The sequence below is a fragment of the Protopterus annectens genome, chromosome 2.part0 (assembly GCF_019279795.1).
Source record: "Protopterus annectens isolate FY-2018-M chromosome 2.part0, PAN1.0, whole genome shotgun sequence".
In the NCBI taxonomy this organism is placed as follows: Eukaryota; Metazoa; Chordata; order Ceratodontiformes; family Protopteridae; genus Protopterus; species Protopterus annectens.
The window spans coordinates 198903834-198923887 of NC_056728.1; the positions used below are offsets into that span (position 1 = coordinate 198903834).

General features: G+C 40.5%; 1 protein-coding gene across 4 annotated transcripts in view; it reads right to left on the reverse strand.

Annotated features, from left to right (window-relative positions):
• BIN1 (bridging integrator 1) overlaps window positions 1-20054 on the reverse strand; it is a 2421789-nt gene that overhangs the window by 925778 nt on the left and 1475957 nt on the right. For all 4 annotated transcript variants that reach the window (XM_044060666.1, XM_044060667.1, XM_044060664.1 and 1 more), the window contains one exon: window positions 14332-14417. In XM_044060666.1, the coding sequence (XP_043916601.1) occupies window positions 14332-14417 (86 nt within the window). The remainder of the gene's footprint in view (window positions 1-14331; window positions 14418-20054) is intronic.

Here is a 20054-nt window from a genome sequence, read left to right on the forward strand (position 1 = left end):
CTGACCATGGTGCTTACGCTACCTGGTTCCTCCAGCTCCCAAGAAGATGATCACCTCTGGTCAAGTAGGTCATAGTCTGGACTTCATCCCTCTGTTCTATAGACCTGAGGTCAGGCACTGCAATGTTTTACCCTCCTGTAACAGTATTTGAACAGTAAATAAATCAGTAATTCTTTGGTTATCACCAAACATGCCAATCACTTTTGTAAGCTGTGCATGTATTACAGGGACAGGGTGTGTGCAGCAGATTGCAGATGTCAACTCGCAGTTTGCATAGGCCCTTGCTCACTACCACAGTCAGCTGCCAACTAAGAATGTGCCAACAAGCTTTACCATATACAAAGCTCTTGCTTTCATTTCTTCAGTCACTGGCTGGTCATGCAAGTCAGTGAAAGGCTTTGCCAGTGACTGACTACATGGAGTTACAGAATAGTGCTTTTGGTCGGAGTCTGTGTTCTGTGTTTGATGGGGGTGTACTTGTAGCTGGTCATAGAGTGTAACTTGTTGCACAGCCTACAGCTGTCATCTCCTTCAAAGCACCCTTTTCCTAAGGGAACTGTGCAACCGCAGAGAAGAGGAGTTCAAGTTAAGAAACTTATAAATATTTCAGACAGTTATACTGGGGTCTTGAGAGGGCTGTAGAACACAAATGGAGACACAGTTTTGTCTACCTGTGTGTGAGGCAAAATGTTCAGCATTTAACTCATCTCCCACATAGTGTGCTAGCACATTACTTGAACATGAAAGCAACAATCCAAAACTGACAAAACTGGAAAGGAAATCCATTCAAAGCACTGTGATCTTGAGACAAATATCCCAAGTTCCAGCATGGTACAATCATGCTCTAAATGGCCTAGCAATGGTACACCCAAACTCTACACAGAATGGAAGTAATTCTTAGCAAGGGCTGTACTTGTACGATAGTGTAAAAAAGAAGTTATGTACTCACCATAACGTTCCATGTGTGTTCTCCATCTTCTCCTTCATTCTTACTAGGATGGGCTCGGATCCGACTCATCCTTTATATACAAGCTCGAGGCCTTCTGCCAGCTCGTGGCTAAACCCTATCCCAGGATGCACCAGGAAACCTCCCCAGATCTTGTTTGCAGTTATAATAGTAGTATGAAAATAATCACAGTTGAATAATTCAGAGTGCAATGAAGAAGGCCAGAAAATAATGACATCCAATTGTACCAACTCCGTCTTCCAGGAGTAAAAATGGCCAGGGGAAGGAGGGTGGGATGTAAGAATGAATGTGAAAATGGATAACACACATGGAACTTTATGGTGAGTACATAACTTCTTTATGTGTTACTGTCCTATCTTGCCTTCATTCTTACTAGGATGGGACAGCGTCCCTAGCACCATCTTTCGTGGGTGGCTCAAGGGAAAATATTCTTCAGAATCGTGGAACCAAAAGAGTTGACTATGTAATGAGTGATAAAGGTATGTGGTCTTGCCCATGTTGCTGCAGCACAAATGCTATCAATTGGTAGTTTAGCCAGAAAGGTGGATAAGGTTGCAATGGCTCTTGTACAGTGGGCTTTAACTCCTTTGGGGGGACCTCTGTTTTGTGATTTGTACATGAAAGTTATGCAATCTGAAAGCCATTCTGAAAGTGTCATCTTAGAGAGTGAAGTACCTTTCTTTGAGTCTGAAAAGGAGATAAATAGCAGGTCAGATGTTTTGAAGTCCTTAGTCCTGTGCAAGTAGAAACTTAACTGTCTATGCACATCCAGTTGATGTAACATGTACTCTACCTCATTCTCGTAATTTGGGTAAAAGACTGGTAGCTCTATAGATTGGTTCAAACTTGAATCTGAACATACGTTTGGCAAAAAGGAAGGGTTTGTTCATAAAGATACCTTGTCTCTATGGAAAACTAAGTAGGGGGGCTTTATTGACAAGGCTTGTAGCTCTGACACACTCCTAGCATAAGTCATTTCTATCAAGAGAATAATTTTCCATGTCAAAACTTGAGTTCGCAAGACGATGCTGGCTCAAAAGGGGGAAAAATTAAATGAGATAAGACAAAGTTTAAGTCCCATGGTAATGGGGGTCTCTGATAGGTGGTCTTAATAATAAAGTACCTTTTAGAAATGCTTTGCATAGTCTATGAGACATAATATTGAAGCCAGATTCACCTAGATGAAAACGAGATCACTGCTAGTTGAACTCTAATGGTAGCCACATCTGCACCCTCATTGAAAAAGTTTGCTAGGAATTCTAGGATGGAAATGACTGGGGCAGAAAAAGGATCAATGTGGTTATGAGAAGCTCATAAGGAGAATCTTTTCCATTTGCTTCTATATATCTTTCTTGTTGAAGCCTTATAGGAAGAAATTTGAATGTGTTTAACTGAAGAAGAGAGGTTAGGAAACCTGGCTACTGTTGGAATCGGAGCAGCCAAGCTGCCAATTTCAGGGTCTGAAGGGAAGGATGGAGCATTCCTGACGCATGAGTCAAAAGGTCTGGAATTGGGTCCAGAATCCAAGGCTCCTCCTAAAGATGAGGCCACAGGAAGGAGAACCAGATTTGACGATGCCAGTATGGGGCAATGAGTATCAAATTCCTTCTCAAGCAATTAGCTTTCTGAAATACTTTGGGTATTAATGGAAAGGGAGGAAAAGTGTAGAGGAGACCTGAGGGCCAATTGTGAACAAGTGCATCTATTGGTGACTCCTCTGGAGGGGGAATAAAGGCAAAGTAGCTCCTGCATTTGGCATTCATGTATGTCGCAAAAAGGTCGCAGCAAGGTTGGCCCATTTGTGGAAAATGTTTTCTGCTACTTCATGTTTTAGGGACCACTCATGAGGTATCAGAATCGCTCTGCTAAGTCTGTCTGCTATCACGTTGGATTTCCCTGGGATGTGTGTTGCTATCAGAAAACATTGGGAGGAGGTCACCCACTGCCATAGTCTCAGGGCCTCTCTATAAAGGGGGTAAGATCTGGTTACTCTTATTTATGTGCCATACAACTGACATGTTGTCTGTCTGTATTGCAATACTTCCCAGCCGAAAAAGAGTCCTGGAATGCTTGCAACCCTAGAAGCACTGCTCTCCTCTCTAGGATACTGATGTGCAAATGGGCCTTATGATCCTGCCAGGTGCCTTGGACTATCTTTCCCAGATAATCCTCTCCCCACTCTATCTGAGAGGTGTCCGTGGTCACTGTGGTCAGTGGCTGAGGAAGTGCAAATGGTCGACTTAGTGAGTGGAGTAAAGCCACCAACGAAGGTACTTTTTTGCAATTTCCTGTTTTTATTATTTTGTGGGACATCTGCAATGCCTGCACTACTAATGAGTGGACAGTAGCCTCTGGAGAATTCTCATGTGTAGACATGCTAAAGGGATCAGAGTTGATGCTGCTGCTGCCATGATCCCCAAGACTTTTAGGACTATCCTTGCTTGAACCTTTTGCTTCATGAAAAGATTTAAACTCTAACATCTTAGAACTTGAACTCTTTCTGGAGGAAGTCTAGCCATCATATTTGTTGAATCAAATTCTGCTCCTATAAATACTACATGCTGAGAAGGCAGCAAGGCAGATTTCTTGTAGTTTACTGTATTTCCTAGGTGAGAGTAGAGTTACAAGGTGGTGTCGCTTGCTTTTATTAGTAGATGCTCGGTGGTGGAGGTTAAGAGCCAGCTGTATAGATTGCCTGTTCATTTTTATGTGGTAATATGCATCCTGGAGGTCTATGGAGCACAACCAATCATCTTGTCCCAGAAAAGGGAGTATTGACTGCAGTGTTACCATCCAGAATTTGGACTTTCTTACTGATTTGTTAAAATTGCTGAGATCTGTTTTCTTTAGAACTAAAAATAATCTTGAGTATGTTTTGGATCCTATTTGGTCTGCGGGGACTGTTTTGTCTAGTAACTTTTGAATTTCTAATGTTGCCTGTTCCCTTTGACTGGGTGGAACATCTGGGATCTTTTTTATGTTTGGGTTGGGGAAGGAAGAGGGTATGTAGTAAACTCTGGATATGATGCTTTGTACCCATTTCTCTTTTATTTGTTGCCAGGCTTCTGGGTACAAAGATAAGCAGCCCCCGACTGCCTCCAGAGATGGACAGGCAGACCTCCTTTCAGGAGCACTGAAAGGGCTTACCAAAGCAGGATTCTCTGTCACCCTGATTCTGCTGACCCCCTCTGTCATGTGGTTGGCATCTTCCATTACTACTTCCCCCTCTGCCCCTGGGGGAAGATTCACCACGTGTGTCCTAGAAAGCTCTCTGAGATTTTCAAAACCACATTGTCACTTTTTTTCTGACCTTTGGGATAAGATCCGGTAGGGAGGGAAAAACAGACTCCTACAGCAGAAAGAGTCTTTCTTTCTTGCTCACACCAGGTTAGTGTGTCCTTGACTTTGGGCCCAAACAGGGATGAGCCATCGAACGGGGCATTCACAATGGAAGACTTAAAGGGCTCTGCGAAGTCAAACAAGCGCATCCACGAATGTCCCCTTAGGGAAATTCCTGAACCTGCTGCTCTACTTGCTCCATCCACTGCATAAGAAATCAGTCTCATGGAAGAGCTGACAACTGAGTTTAAGGTAGAGAGCTGACAGGAAACTTTATCTGAAACCCCTTCGGCTACTGAACCTTGGAGAGTATCTCCTAGCTCTTTAAGGAGGTCTCTCTGTAATCTAGTAAAATGGGTAAGGTAATTCATCGATCTGAGGGCAAAAGTCACTGAAGAAAAAATGCACTTTCCATATATATCCATTGTATGAGATTCCTTGTTTGGAGGATGAACAGAAGATGTCTCTGAGAGTTCCTTCTTGGTGGCTGTCACCACCCCCACGGTATCTACTGGGACTCCCTTAGTTAGAAAGGTTTTGTCTGGTGGGGATGTGATAAACTTATTTGGCCTCCTAGGAACAGGATCCACTGAATCTGGAGACTCCCACACCTTCTGAGAAACTAGGTCCATAAGCTTGTTGAAAGGTGGAGACACCCAGGTGGAGGAAGGGTGAGATCCGAAGGCCTTCAGGTATACGGACTCTTCTGTTGAAGGGTTAGTGGACTTCCAGCTGCCTCTCTGTTTCAATATTTCGAAGATGTCTCCAAAGGAGACATCATCAGGAGGCAACCGTGGAGACCCTTCAGCTTCATCAAGGTCCCTATCAGAAGTGATGGATTCCTCCTCTGGGGAGTCTAAATGCTTCCTCTTGCATAATCTCTTCTGAGGGACCTCTTCAGAAGGGTACTTTGGAGAGGTTTCAGAAAAGTGGAGGGTGCCCTGTGGGGCATTCTCTGCGTCTTTGTAGATGCAAGGATATAGAGGCAGACACTGGTGCTTTTGGGGGTAGAACGTCCAGAGATGACAGCAGAACTGTCTGTGTAAACAGTAACCTCCACATCACCTCAAAAGCCCCCCACCACTGATCCAATGATATCCCTGGATACGAAGAAGTTGAGGAAACCTCCAGAATCAAGGATGAAGGGCCCAAGCCTGAGGTAGGAGCCGAGCTCACCCGAGCCGATGCCCCAAGAGGCAAAGTCGAATCTGACAACTATCCAAAACGACTCGCCTACCCGGACCCAACTGGAGAGTGTCAGCTCCTAGACTCCTCGAGCGCCGGTGGAGCCAAGGACATCGGAGCAATGTTCGGATCTGAAGATCCCGTTATAGATCTTGGGTCCAATGGTTCCACTAATATCAGCTCAGGACATTCCGACTCCGAAGTCCAAGGTCAGATTGGAGGAGGAATCAGAGCAGAAGGGGAGGATGCAATCGGATCCAAAACCCTCGGGGTTGGATCCAATAACAACTTGCCAATGCTAGTGTCCTTAACAGCCTCTGTACCACTTGATCCATGTCATCGGATAGGCTCCTGGAAGACAGAGTCAAAGGGAGCTGGAGACTTGGAATGTTGTAATATTGGTGACCTTAGAGTAGGGGAGAATGGCTCCAAGACTGGGGACCGGCTCTGAAGCTCAAACTCTGCCAGCTCCGAGACAGATGGTGTCGGAGCTGTAGATTTTTCGATCGGACAGGCTTAGGATCCAGTGTCAAAATTTTGGCAACCTTTTTTTAATGGCTCAGATAGAGCACTAGAAGAGGAATATCTCTTCCCAGACTTGTCTGATTTTGAAGTTGGAGACTTGTCAGTTTTTGGTAAACCCGGCCCTTCTTGTATAGCCACTGAGAAGGGGGTTTTCAACACTCCTCTCAATATCAATTTGTTTTTCCTCTCCATGAGAGCTCTGTGGTTAAAAGAATGACAAATGGAGCAAGACTCCTGGAGGTGGACAGCTCCTAAGCAATAGACACAAACTGTGTCTCTATCAGTTAAGGACATTTTCTGCCCACATTCTTCACAGTTTTTGAAATCTAACACTTTTGAATCCTTAGAAGACATCCTGACAGAGAAGAGGGATAGTGACAGATGAAAATGAGCTAGAAAAGCTTATTTTTTTAACAGCAGAACTTTGTCAGGAAAACAGTTATACAGAATTAAAGGATGGAAAAACATGACACAGCCACTGAGCACTCTTAAAACACCGAATGAATCTTTAATGTTAAGCACTTTTCGGCTGCCCAAATAGGTAGACTTCTTTAGACAAATACATGGAACACTATACAAAGTTTTAAACTAAAAAAGGCACAAAATCCGCCTTAAATTAACCAATCAGCTCATTTACCTGTAAAACAGTGTTGAAACTAGTTGAAATTATTAAAATACAATGACTAAAAAGTATACAATATATAAAATATATAAAATGTCAGTCCTTACTCACCCACATAGAAAAAGTTGTCCCAAACATCAATATACCACACTACACTAGGTGAAACAAATCTAATAAAAATAAATAAATATAATTCATATTAAACAACTATATGTATGTCTATATTAAAATGAATTATCATATTGCATGGTATAAAAAAACATTCTTGCATTAGTTACCTAATTACAAATACCACTTCTACCGAAGTAAACTTTTTAACTTCAAAATACATGCCAAGGAAGTGACCTCATTCAAGCCTAGAGGAGTGTAAGACTTTAACCTGAGCTGCCATATTAATTCACACTTTTCTAACAGCAACTGCTGTAGCCCACTTTTTCCATCAACAACTACCTGATCAATAACTTTAAAGAGGAAGTGGTGGGTACAGTGTTCATTACAGTGTCTTGCTAAAGAGTTGGTGTTACTTTTCTTTTTGATGTGATAAATGTGAAAATTACATTGACTTACCCTTGAGAGTGACAAGTACGTATAACCCACCTCTGTACCCAGTATTGTCCTTATTTGAACACGTGTGAGTTTGATTTGAGAAACTTACACAAGGAGAGTAAGAAGCTTGGCTCTGTTAACATGACAAATGGTGAGGCTGAAGCATTGGGCTTGGTTAGATTGTTACGGTACATTTGTTAAAACCCGACAAGGGCGGAAGATTAGTGATCATGGACAATGACGATTATGAGACTACAATGCTGAAAGTGTTGGAAAGTGAAATTTATGTAAGATCAAGAGTTAATGAAATGAATATTGCTTATAATAAAATTCATTCCTTTTTTAGAGATTTGCTGACTGAAGACATGATCAGTATGGATATTTACAAATATTTGATGACTTTGAATCCAAAAGTAGCGAACTTGTTTGGGTTGCCCAAGCTTCACAAAAATTTGCAAGACCCCCCTATGAGAGCTTTGGTTAACGCAAAGTCTTCCATTACTTATGCATGTTCTAAGTATGTCGATTTTATTTTAAAAAAGTATGTGGTTAAGGAAGAACAGATATGCAAAGACTCTTGGACTTTTTTAAAAGCATTGGAAAATTTTGAGTTTCAAGACAATGTTATGTTTCTAACAATCAACGTTGCTAATTTGTATTTTTCCATTCTACATGATGTAGGTTTAGAATATGTATTGGAAAGAATATTATTTTATGGGGCAGGAAGTAATGAAATTCGAATGATTCAGGAGATGTTGGATGTCATCTTAAATAATAATTTTGTCATGTTTAACAGTGAGTTTTACAAACAGGAGGTGGGTGGTGTCGCGATGGGTTGATGGGTTCTCCGTGTGGGGCGAGCTATGCTAATTTGGTGTTGTCCCACTGGGAGTGCGAAAACATATTTAAGAATGAAGTTTACAAAAAGGTAAAGCTATACAATAGATTTTTGGATGACATTTTTATTATGCTTGAAGGTAATAAAAATGAAGCAGAGTTGTTCGTTGATTACTTAAATAATAGCAAACCCTTTTTGAAATTTACTTACACCTTCCATGAAGATACCATCAACTAACTAGAGATAGGATGGGTAATGGTTATTTGGCTAAGATTTATCGAAAACCTACGTATTCCAATACCTTATTGCATTTTACCAGTTGTCATCCTTTCCATCAGAAAAGATCTGTCCTAAAATAACAATTAGTGAGAGCAGCTCAGATGACAACTGAGGATCATATTTTTGAAGAGGAATGTTAAAAAATATGTTCCTGAATTGTGGTTATCCTGAGAGTTTGTTGCTTGATTTGGTGGGGGAAGGTGCAATATAAAAGGGCTTATGGTGTTTACAGTCCAATTTTATCTAAAAATTTGCAGAGTATTAACACGGACTGTAGAGGAGAGACAAGTAGTTTGAAACTGGGAATTATGAATGCTCCCACCTTAAATTTGAAGAACACACAAAAATTTGATATTTTGTGCTTTAAAAAGAGTTTCATTACACCTTTTTGTATAGAAGCAGGCAATATTGGTAACATTTTAAAAAGGAATTGGAACCTTTTGGTACACGAAAGGGATTTAGAGGAAAAGTTGGGCGACTACCCTACTATAATTTTTAGGAAGGGTAGGAACCTGAAGAGTATAGTAGAAACTAATGTTAAGAAGTCCTTTAGAATTGAAGACGCCTACAAATGTGAATCATGTAATTATTGTAGGTACATTGTTACAGGGGCTAGCATAAGAGTGAATCACAATGTGCTCAAGTTTAGTGGTAGGTATAACTGTAACTCAAGGTCAGTTGTCTACTTAGCTTCCTGTCAGTTATGCCCAGCATTTTATGCAGGGAAGACTAACAGAAAGCTTAAGGAAAGGATATATGAGCACATTTATCGCATCAAAAAGAAAAGAAACACCAACACGTTAGCAAGACACTGTAATGAACACTCGATCCACCATTTCCTCTTTAAAGTTATTGATCAGGTAGTTGTTGATGGAAAAGGTGGGCCACAGCAGTTGCTGTTAGAAAAGTGTGAATTAATATGGCAGCTCAGGTTAAATTCTTACACTCCTCCAGGCTTGAATGAGGTCACTTCCTTGGCATGTATTTTGAAGTTAAAAAGTTTACTTCGGTAGAAGTGTTATTTGTAATTAGGTAACTAATATATTTTAACACATGCAAGAATTTTTTGTATACCATGCAATATGATAATTAATTTTAATATAAACATACATATAGTTGTTTAATTTGAATTATATTTATTAGATTTGTTTCAACTAGTGTAGTGTGGTATATTGATGTTTGGGACAACCTTTTCTATGTGGGTGAGTAAGGACTGACATTTTATACATTTTATATACTGTATACTTTTTAGTCATTGTATTTTAACCATTTTAACCAGTTTAAACACTGTTTTACAGGTAAATGAGCTGATTGGTTAATTTAAGGTGGATTTGGAGCCTTTTTTAGTTTAAAACTTTGCATAGTGCTCCATGTATTTGTCTGAAGAAATCTACCTATTTGGGTAGACGAAAAGCGCTTAACATTAAAGGTTCATTCGGTGTTTTAAGAGTGCTCAGTGGCTGCGTCATCTTTTTTTCAGTAGTTTTGTTCATGGTTTTGTAGAATTAAAGGATGGCACAGCCATCTAACTTAAACAGGTTATGCCCAGGAGACAGAAAGGCAAAGAGATAGCCCTCTAACTTAAACGGGCTAAGGAGAAGGCAGTTCTCTAACTTAAATTAACTGTCTTTAACACAGTTCCTGGAAGAGAAAAAAAAGGCAGAGAAGCAACAAGAATAAGAGCCCTCTAACTTAAATGGTCTATTTAACTTTTAAGGTAGAAGCTGGGAGTGGGACAACAAGGCCTAGACAGAAGACGACGGCCAATAGCAGAAAAAATAGCCATAAAAAACGGAAATAAACTATCTAGCACAAAAGCTGACTATTTTAGGTAAATAACAATGAAGGTAAGCAACTGCTAACAGTAGAGAGAACAATAAAAAGTATACTTAGCCAGAGCTAGTAGAACGAGCACCCGGTCTTGTTTAGTGGCAAACAAGATCTGGGGAGATTTCCTGGTGCATGCTGGGATATGGTACAGCCCCAAGCTGGTAGCAGACCTCAAGCTTGGATATAAAAGCAGAGTCAGATCCGAGAATTGGATCTGAACCCATCCTAGTAAGAATGAAGACGAGATAGGACAACAACACATTTAGAATTTTCTAAGGAGAATGATACCAAGACCAAAGCCTTAACACACTGTGTACTGGCAATGCAAATGACTCCCTACACAACCTCTCAAAAACTAAGACAAAATTGATTTGATACTTGTATACAACAACAAGGAATCTACTAATTTTTACACATTGTTCCTTTTTACAATGGAATTGACGCTGCACATTCCAACCCTATCAACTAGTATTTCACTGTGTCAGTTTGCAAAGTCCAGAATCAGACAATGTGCACTAAAGAAAAAAAACAGCACATTTCAAAACTGTACAAATGAAAGTTTCTATTTATTTTCCTGTAGCTTTCAATTCTGATCTTAAATTTATTAAGAATTAAATAATAATCATTTGCCTGTAGCCACGGTGGTGCAGCGGTTAGCGTTGTCACCTCACAGAAAGAAGTTCTCCGCTTTGATTTTTGGCTGGAGTGCCTTCTGTGTGGAGTCTGCTTGTCCTTCCCACGGTCAAGTGAATTTAAAGACAAGCAGGTAGGTCTGAGAGTGTGCGGGGGTGCCTTCTTTGAAGGCTGGGCACCGGGCTGGCAACTCAACACCGTAAAAATTCACTGCCAATCATTAGCAGACCGGAGTCCGCTCTGGTGACCCCTAACCGGGAAAAGCTGAAAAACAGAAACGATAATCATTTGCTTATTAACTTACCAATAAGCTATCATGCTTAGAACATGCAAAGATAAACAGAAAGATCAAATGAAAAAACAGCATGTTCCACATCAATCCAGTCCACTCTTGCACTTACCGTGGTATTACTTTGAGGAAAAGTGGAAATTCCATGTATAATTTAGAATTATATGGATGGCATCAGTGGTTAGACAAACAGTCAAAAACTTGAACACTCACTGTCTCTCTGTATGGTTTCACTTTTGTGGTTCAAGTCAAACTGGCAATATTTAGGGAGTGGCACCCTCCCACACACACACATTCTTTATTTTTAAGACTAGGGAAGTTATTACAAGAAAATGGACATCTCCAAATCCATCACAGACAATGGTGTCAGGGAAGATGAAAGAGAATTCCCCAAATACTTGACATTCTAACTGATGCAGCCTTTGACACCATAGGTTCATACTATAGGTTCACAGGTTCATACTAGGCTATCTGCCCTAGGGCATTTATAAGCCTAGCCAGAGTGTGTGTGGCTTTCACCACCCCTTAGGATGAGAATACTATACCCATTAGTTTGCTGTGCCTCTGTCCAGCAGTGACACAGAGATGATTCCCGGGGTAAACCTACGATCTCCCATCCACTCGTCAAGATTTCTCTTGAACAGAGTCACTGAGGGGCTCTGCCTCACATGGACTGGGATTCTGTTCCATAGTGTAGGGAGTCTCTGGGTGATGAATCTGTCCCTCCAGCATGTCCTATTTATATCCATGTTGAGGTTTAAGTCTCTTGCTCTCGTGGCTCTGGTGGATTTGGATTTTTTGAGGTGGAGCATGTCCATTAATTCCGGGTTGGACATGGCCTTGAATGTCAGGCACAGATCACCTCTGAGCAGACGGTATGCGACTGAATAGAGCTGGAGTTTCTTCAGTCGGGCAGCATATGACATATCTTTGAGACCCTTTATCCTTTTGGTGAGGAACTTTTGGGGTCTTTCCAACTGCTGCAGGTGTCGGGTAAGGTACATTCCGAATGGGGCATTGTACTCAATCATTGGTCTGATAAGTGAAGAGTACAGGGGTACAATGACCTCTCCTGATCTGGATGTGAATCCCTTCATGATCAGGTGTCAATGTAGAAGGTCTTCCTAACCACTTTGGCAATGTGAGTGTCAAAAGAGAGGTTACTGTCAACTTGGGTCCCCAGGTCCCTGATAACTTCTTCCGTGTTTAATGGATTACCACCTATGTGGTAATTAGGGGTTACCTTGTTTTTCCCAAAGGGTATGACTATACATTTTTTGGCATTTAGCTTAAGGCCATGGCTCTGGCACCAGTTATCCATTTCTATGAGACCTCTCTGGAGGATGTCTGTGTCTGATGGAGTGTCAATTATGGTGCCCAGTTTGCAGTCATCTGCAAATTTTGTCAGCCACAATCCCCTATGTTTGCCTGCACTTCAGAAAAATAAATGCCGAACAAGAGGGGGCCCAGGACTGAGCCCTGTGGGACACCGCTCGTGACCGGCTTAGAGTCTGACATGGCACCAGCAACTCTAACCCTGTGGGTTCTGTCCTTGAGCCAGTTTGCAACCCATCTTGTAACATATGGGTTTACATCTAAGCTGGTGAGCTTTTCTATGATGCCCGAGTGGGGTATTGTGTTGAACGCTTTTGCTAGGTCAAGGTAGGCTGTGTGAACTGCCTTACCCTCATCAATGGCATTAGTGACTGTTTCGAAAAAGTCGACCAAGTTCAAGAGGCAGGATCTGCCCTTGACAAAGCCAAATTGGGTAGGATCCAGTGTCTGTAGGTCCCCAATGTCTTTATTTATGAGTTCCATTATGATCCTCTCCATAGCTTTGCAGACAAGGCTCGTCAAGCTGATGGGGCGGTAATTTCCAGGGTCCGTAGAAGCACCGCCTTTGTGGAGTGGGACCACAGTTGCCGTACGCCAATCTTTAGGTATGTATCCTGTAGTAAGGCTAAGATTAAACAGCAGCCTTATGTGTGGGTTTAGTTCCTCATTTGAGTTTGTGTAGCACACAGCCGGGGACACCGTCCGGTCCCATTGATGCTGTGTTTTTTGCTTTAGAGACAGCAGCTCTCACCTGGGCATCTGAGATGTTTGGGAGGCTAGACTCTGGTGGGATAGATATTTCTCCTTTTGGGGGGGAGGGAGGGGAGAAATTTGCACTGAACCTGTCTGCCAGTATGTTGGCAATGTCTGTGGGTTCAGTGATTTTTGTATCATTTTGGACTAATTCTGAGCATATCTGGGAGTTTCCACCCTGGTTTCTAACATAGCTAAAAAAGGCCTTATGATTGTTTTTTGTGTCTTTAGCGATATTTCTCTCAGAGTTGGCCTTGGATGATTTTATGAGTGATCGTAGTTTTTTGCTAGTATTGATCAGAGATGCCTTCCCTTTTAGGGATTTTGCTCTGTCATGTAGTAGCTTTCTCCTCTTGTTGTAGAGTTTCTTTATGGCTGGGGTCCACCAGACCGGGCGCCTGCCTTTGGTGGAAAGGGTCTTGATTTTATTAGGGATTGCTTGATCCATACATTCCTGGAGGTGCTCGTAGAAGGCATTTGTAAGGGTTTCAGCAGCATGGGTTGTGGTTTCCACTGGCTCGGGGGCCTTGAAGGATACCACTCCAGTCTTAAGAAGTGTGAAGTTTGCTTTTGAGAAGTTCTTCACTGTGGTCTTTTTTGCTGGGGTTAAGGGCGGGATGTGGATCTCCAGTGAGATTAATTTATGGTCTGATCTCACCAATGAGGGATATACTTCCGGTGTGGAGCATTTTGTCCCCATGTTTGTGATGATCAGGTCTAGTATATTTTCTCCTCTTGTGGGAATGGTGACTAGCTGTTCCATAGCATTTGAGTTTATGAACTCCAGGAACCTTTGGGCTAGGGTGTTGGGGCTTGAGTAATGTTCCCAGTCTATGTTTGGGTAGTTGAAGTCACCCAATATGATGGTGTTTGGAGAGACATTCATACTCTCCAGTGTCTTTAGGAAGGCTGTGTGGGTTTCCTGAGTTTGAGAGGGTGGTCTGTAGCATGCTACAAACTGTAGGGCAGTTTTACCTATGGTTAATTGCACCTGGATGGTCTCCGATGCTTCGTGCGTTGCCACTAACCTGGAGGTGTGGGTATCCTTTATAAATATGGATACTCCCCCTCCTTTTGTCTCATGTACACATGAGATCTGTCTCCAAGATCTGTCTCCAACTGACACAATCTGACACCAGCATCTGTCTCCAACTATAAACCATCACTGCTTTTGAGAATCATCTACTTACCTATTCCACAGAGATGGCAGTTCTTCTTGAAGATCAAAGTTTATCTCTTCAAATACTTTCTGAGCCTTTGTTAACTCTTCCTCTGCCTGAAAAAGAAAAGTATGAAAGTGATTAGCAAAGCATTCATCTATCATGCATATATTTTCCCTCAAAGAAAGTGCTGTTTTCAATATTCAGAATTCAATATTCATTGTATTATAAATGACAAATCAAAGCCTTAGGCTAGATCACTAAGGAATTTGCCACCATAAAACCTCATCAGATTTATCACAGGTTATCTAATTCAGTTCTGAAAGTAGCAACAGGGGAAAATTATCTAATACATAATAGTAGGGAATTCAAGATTTTACCCACCCAGTGAACTAATAAATTATCCATTATTACTAATGATATAGTCAGCAGCTTTATTAAAAGATACCTATTTCTGCTATTTACATTGAAATTTCAACATTCTATGTTATAAACTGATGTCTTTATTTCATGTAAACAGTTGCCCAATAAAATGATGTCCCCCCCATTAATCTGTAAGCCACAGAGTATAAATTCAGGGCCTTTAATTTATTGTTATATTACATACTTCAAAGGCACTACAATATTACAACAGTCCTACAATAACCAATATGTGCACTAATAAGAGTAGTGTATCAGGAGTTATCACCCTACTGTCCCCACCATTAATTGTTCTCAACATATCCTACATGATATTTTGATATCTACACACAGTTCTAATAACATGATTACTGAAATTTATTTTTTCATTAATGGTCACACCAATGCCTTTGACAAATTATACAACTGGAATAATTTCCTGATTTACTGCACAATGAAAACCATGATTAGTTTTTCTAAAATATTTCAAAGTACATTTCTTGAAATTAAACACTACCCTGTTGTAGACTGACTACTCGTACTTTGGCAGAGTGCAGTGTTCATTGATAATTTTGACTACTGACTCTATCTTAATATCATCTGTATATTTACTCATCCAAATATCTTTAGAAAAAGGATTTGTGAACATAAACTAAATAGAAAAGGCCCCAAAACAAAACCTGAGGCACTCCAACATTCACAGCTGCTTCATCTACTTGTCTCTTATTCTTTTACTCTGTAGCTTCATTCATGCAATCATTTCCTAAGCCACACAGTAATAAAGTTGTTAACTTTCAAACCTCCACCAGCTCAATAATACTCCCGTGAGTGACAGAATCAAATGCCTTTGATAAACCTAAATAAATTACATCTGCTAAGAAGTTGTTCTCAAAGATGTCCACAACATTGGAGTAGAATTCAGTGAGATTACTCTGACATGATCATTCAGCAATAAATTCAGAAAGAGTGAAATTTAAGCGCAAAGACTGGTCAAACTCGAAACACTTTGTTTATATTTGTTTCTTGATATAACTTATTTTGCCTGTCTAGTATGACCTTTTAATGTTTGCATCATTCTTCATCTTTTCCTTCCAGTCCTTACTCTCCCAGATGTGTCCCACACTCTCCTGAATGCATCTGTCATTTCTTCCATCATCCTCCATTCAGTTTGTTGAACTCATCACCTACAATCTTGCCTGATGAACTTTCTCAAGTTTAGGATATATTTCCTCTTTCTTGGGTGGTAAAAGTCAGGGTACCTTTTTTGGCTAGGCTTACATAGGCCCTAGGGCCAATAGCCTAGTACCTACCTATGAACCTTTCCTTCTGTTACTTGTGGACTCTCTTCATTGCTGTCCTGTTTAGGCTGATTCCCTCATCTCCTCAAGATTACCTTGTTAACCCATATAAAGTCCCTCTATCTCTCATAGCTGCAAGAAAAAACTTGTGTGTTCAGTCTCTGTTGATTACCTTTCCCCTCTATGCCAAACAGCTTCCTGCTATAGTGTTTTGCTGGACTCTCTCCAATGGCCTAATATCAACTCCTTTGCATGGCCTTCAAATATGCATGCAACACCTGAGGTGTGTTCTTAACTGCCACAGCAGGAGTATTATGACCTTACTTTTAGAACACATCCTCCTGAGGCTGTTGGGATCCAAGTGAAATACCTTGCATTTGTCTACAATGAACTTGCCTCAGCTGCCACCTGTATGCACCATGGTCAGCCTTTCAAAGTCATTCTTGAGGCCTTCCCCATCATCTCTTGTACTACCATCTATCTTTCTGTCATGTCAGATTAGGTTTACCTTGCTGTTTATCCCATCATGTATGTCTGTTGCTGACAGACACCTGCAGAATTCCACTGGCCATCCCCCTTGAACCTGACAGTATACCCCACCTTTTGTGTCCTAATTGTAAGTCAAACCCCTGTACAGTTTTTCATATTTTACCATACCTCCAGCTCCTGCAGTTTTCATAGCAGCTGGATTTGTTGGACCATGCAACAAGCTTTGCTAAAATTTTAACCAAATGCATTTTGGTTTAAGTTGGTCTAGAAAGACAAAAAAGACATATGCTTTACAACAATTTTTAAATGATTAAAAACATTAAAGTAAACAAATCAATGCATAAAATGAGTAGATGATAATCATTCCTAAGAGAACATATACAAGGAACGTGTATGGAAGTGCAATACATGAAATATCAACAATCCAACATTAGGAAATAAGGTCAGGATAAGTGCCATCTACTACTCAGAATGAAATGTGGCTGGCAGTTACTGCAGAGAATTAATGCTCTGAGCTGTTGACAATGCTGCTTCTTGTAGTCAAGATTACAGGGTCCGATCCTTTCCACCTTCAATTGCCTACTGTGCGACTCTGATCAAGTAACTTGATCAGTCAGTACTCCTTGGTTGTTGTCCCCTGTAAAATTACACTTGCATCCAGTGAGCTGATCCCTTTAACAAATGTATAAAATAAAAACAAAAATGACTTTCCTAATCATCATAATACAAATATTTCTAACACCACACATTTTATTTATCTATAATTCCCTTTTTTTAACTCTGAATTATCATTTTTATTTCAACAGCCATCGTGTAAGCCTTATAAGTTACATACCATAAAGGGATTTGGTCATTTCCACAGGTTTGTATGAACAAACTACTTGTGGTACTTTCCTGCTATAGTTAGAAAGTACTTTTTAAATGGCATTTCACTTTTGATGTATTTTAATAACATAGTGTAGGTTACATTAGGATTTGTTTCTTTTATAATTCAGTTATATTTTAGTCAGTTTATCTTAGTTTTAGATCCATACATGAAAACTACATCCCAACAATCTGGAAAAAAAATATTCTTAATCCCCTTCCATAAATTCAGCAACTCAATAGATCTGACTAATACAGTGATCCTGTCATTCATATCCAAAATTCTGGAAAGGCGTATACACTCCCAACTAATCAAATTCCTAAAGGACCATAGCTTACTTTCTCCCATACAATATGGTTTCCAGCCAAATCATAGCACCATAACTGCCCTCCTCAGCGTTACCAACCCCATTAATCAACACAGAAACAATGGGGTCCTAGTCTCATCTTTTTTTTTCTTGACCTGTCTAAAACCTTTCATATGTACCACATCAGAAACTATTACAAGAACTAGCATCTCAGTCTAAACAAATCAGTTCTGACCTGCTTCCATAGCTATCTGTTATATAAGCAACAACCACTCGAATAGAAGCAAGACTTCTCAACTTTTCTGCCAGCTACAGTTGAGGTTTCCTAAGATTCAATACTTGGGTCTTTATTTATCAACAAATTCCATACTGATTCTCAACAACCAACCCCCGTTTAATATGCAGACAATGCGACACTCATTTGCTCTGCACAATCACTTCATACCCTACAAACTATCACACAACAGGCTTTCCTAACCACAGTATCCTGCCTCACTAATGCAAACCTACTCTTCAACCCCCAAAAGACAAAACTAGTGTTGTTTACTACCAAATTTCTCATAGAACAAAAACATCAGTTCCGCATACTGTCATCCAACAATACAAAAATTGAATGCATACCACAAAGAAAGCTACTCAAAGTCTTATTTAATTACAAACTTAAATATGACCAACACCTGCTCTAGGCCATCGAAAAGACCAACTGTCACAAAGGGGATACTGTCAGCCCAGCTATCTAGAACTTTGTAAATAATTATAATCATTTGTGAATATCAACATGATGTATACAAGATGCTTGTGTTACAAATGTAGTACAACTGTATGTCGTGTATATCAAACTGCTTGAAGGTATTTGCAAAGTGCTTGAAATGTAACCACAGCATGCCCTACTGGAAAAGAAAAGAAGTGTACCTGCACTATTGTAACTGTTTAGATGTATATATTTTAACACTGGAAACTGGAACACAGGGGTTAACATCAGAAAAATAGCTGAAATGAAATTACTTTATGGCCAGGCCATAAAAAAGGATGTGATTTTTTCAGTTTCAGTGCAGCAACAGACAGAACGTCTGTGCTGCAAAGCTTTCTGTATTGTCTTGGAAGTGTTTATTGTTTTATGACTTCCAGGATTTGCCAAAGATCTGAGAAAAAGCCCCTGTCCATGTATTTTCACAGGTAGTTGCTAAATGCTACCAGCTGCCATCAATGGTTGTATCATCTGGGATAGAGTCAGATGACAAAAATTGATGTCATTCTGCAAGCTAGCCCAGCAGTAATATTTGAGATATTAATTTGAGAACTCTCTGAGACAGAGACAGCATTCTGTATTCGGTCTTGTACCTGACAAGAAGACCCATTCACCATACACTTGCCTTGTTCTGTAAAGTAAGTTAACAAGGGACTAGTAATTCTCTCAGATACAGTCAGGAATATAGCAAAGCTTAATTTAGATGTTTTTCTTTATTTATTTGAGACTGATGTTGTTTCAAATATTCCCTGTGGTTTTAAACTCTGATGTCACTGTAAAAACATACTATTTCCTTGTTCTTTTGTTATTTATTATTAAATATCATTAAACCTTACATTGTGGCTGCTCTGTCTAGAGATATTTAAGTTCTGAGAGTACTTGCATATTCATTTGCTGACACTATGGGCCACTCCTAATAGCCTTGCTCTTGGTCAAAATACCATTTGTTTTAACAGTAACATTAGACAGTAAGACTGGACACTCTTTGTTAAGGGCCTTAAAATAGCTGAAAAGGAGCTGGCTGGTGGCAGTGACAACTACCTTATAGTCTGGAAAAAGGGGACATAGCTAGTAAACCTGTGCCAGCCTTTCCCATGTGTGTGTGTGTGTGTGTGTGTGTGTGTGTGTGTGTGTGTGTGTGTGTGTGTGTGTGTGTGTGTGTGTGTGTGTGTGTGTAAATCAAACCTCGAAGTGTGTGTGTGTGTGTGTGTGTGTGTGTGTGTGTGTGTGTGTGTGTGTGTGTGTGTGTGTGTGTGTCGGCTACTTAGGCAGGGAAATGAAGCACTGGTTGGACAGAGAAGGAGCTGGAGGTCTTGGCTTGGCCACTCAGCTAAGATCTCAACTATATAGCTGTGCCAGTAAGGACTCTTACTGGGGATCTGGAGAAAGAGGGAGAAACCAGCCCCGGTCTGACTATGGTCTCTGTGTGTTCTTATGGGAAACTGCACTTGATGCAGAGAGCTGCATCTGGAAATATTGTGTGTATACCTTGTCAATCCTCCCAATCTAAGTCCCCCACTGCAGCTAGTGGTGAGGATTGAGGCTCCTTGATTACTGGTTCAGTGCTGGGGCGTCACACCAACTATGATCATTCTACAGAGTAAAATGTTTTCTAACAGTGTCCACAAGAAAGTCCACAGTCACCAC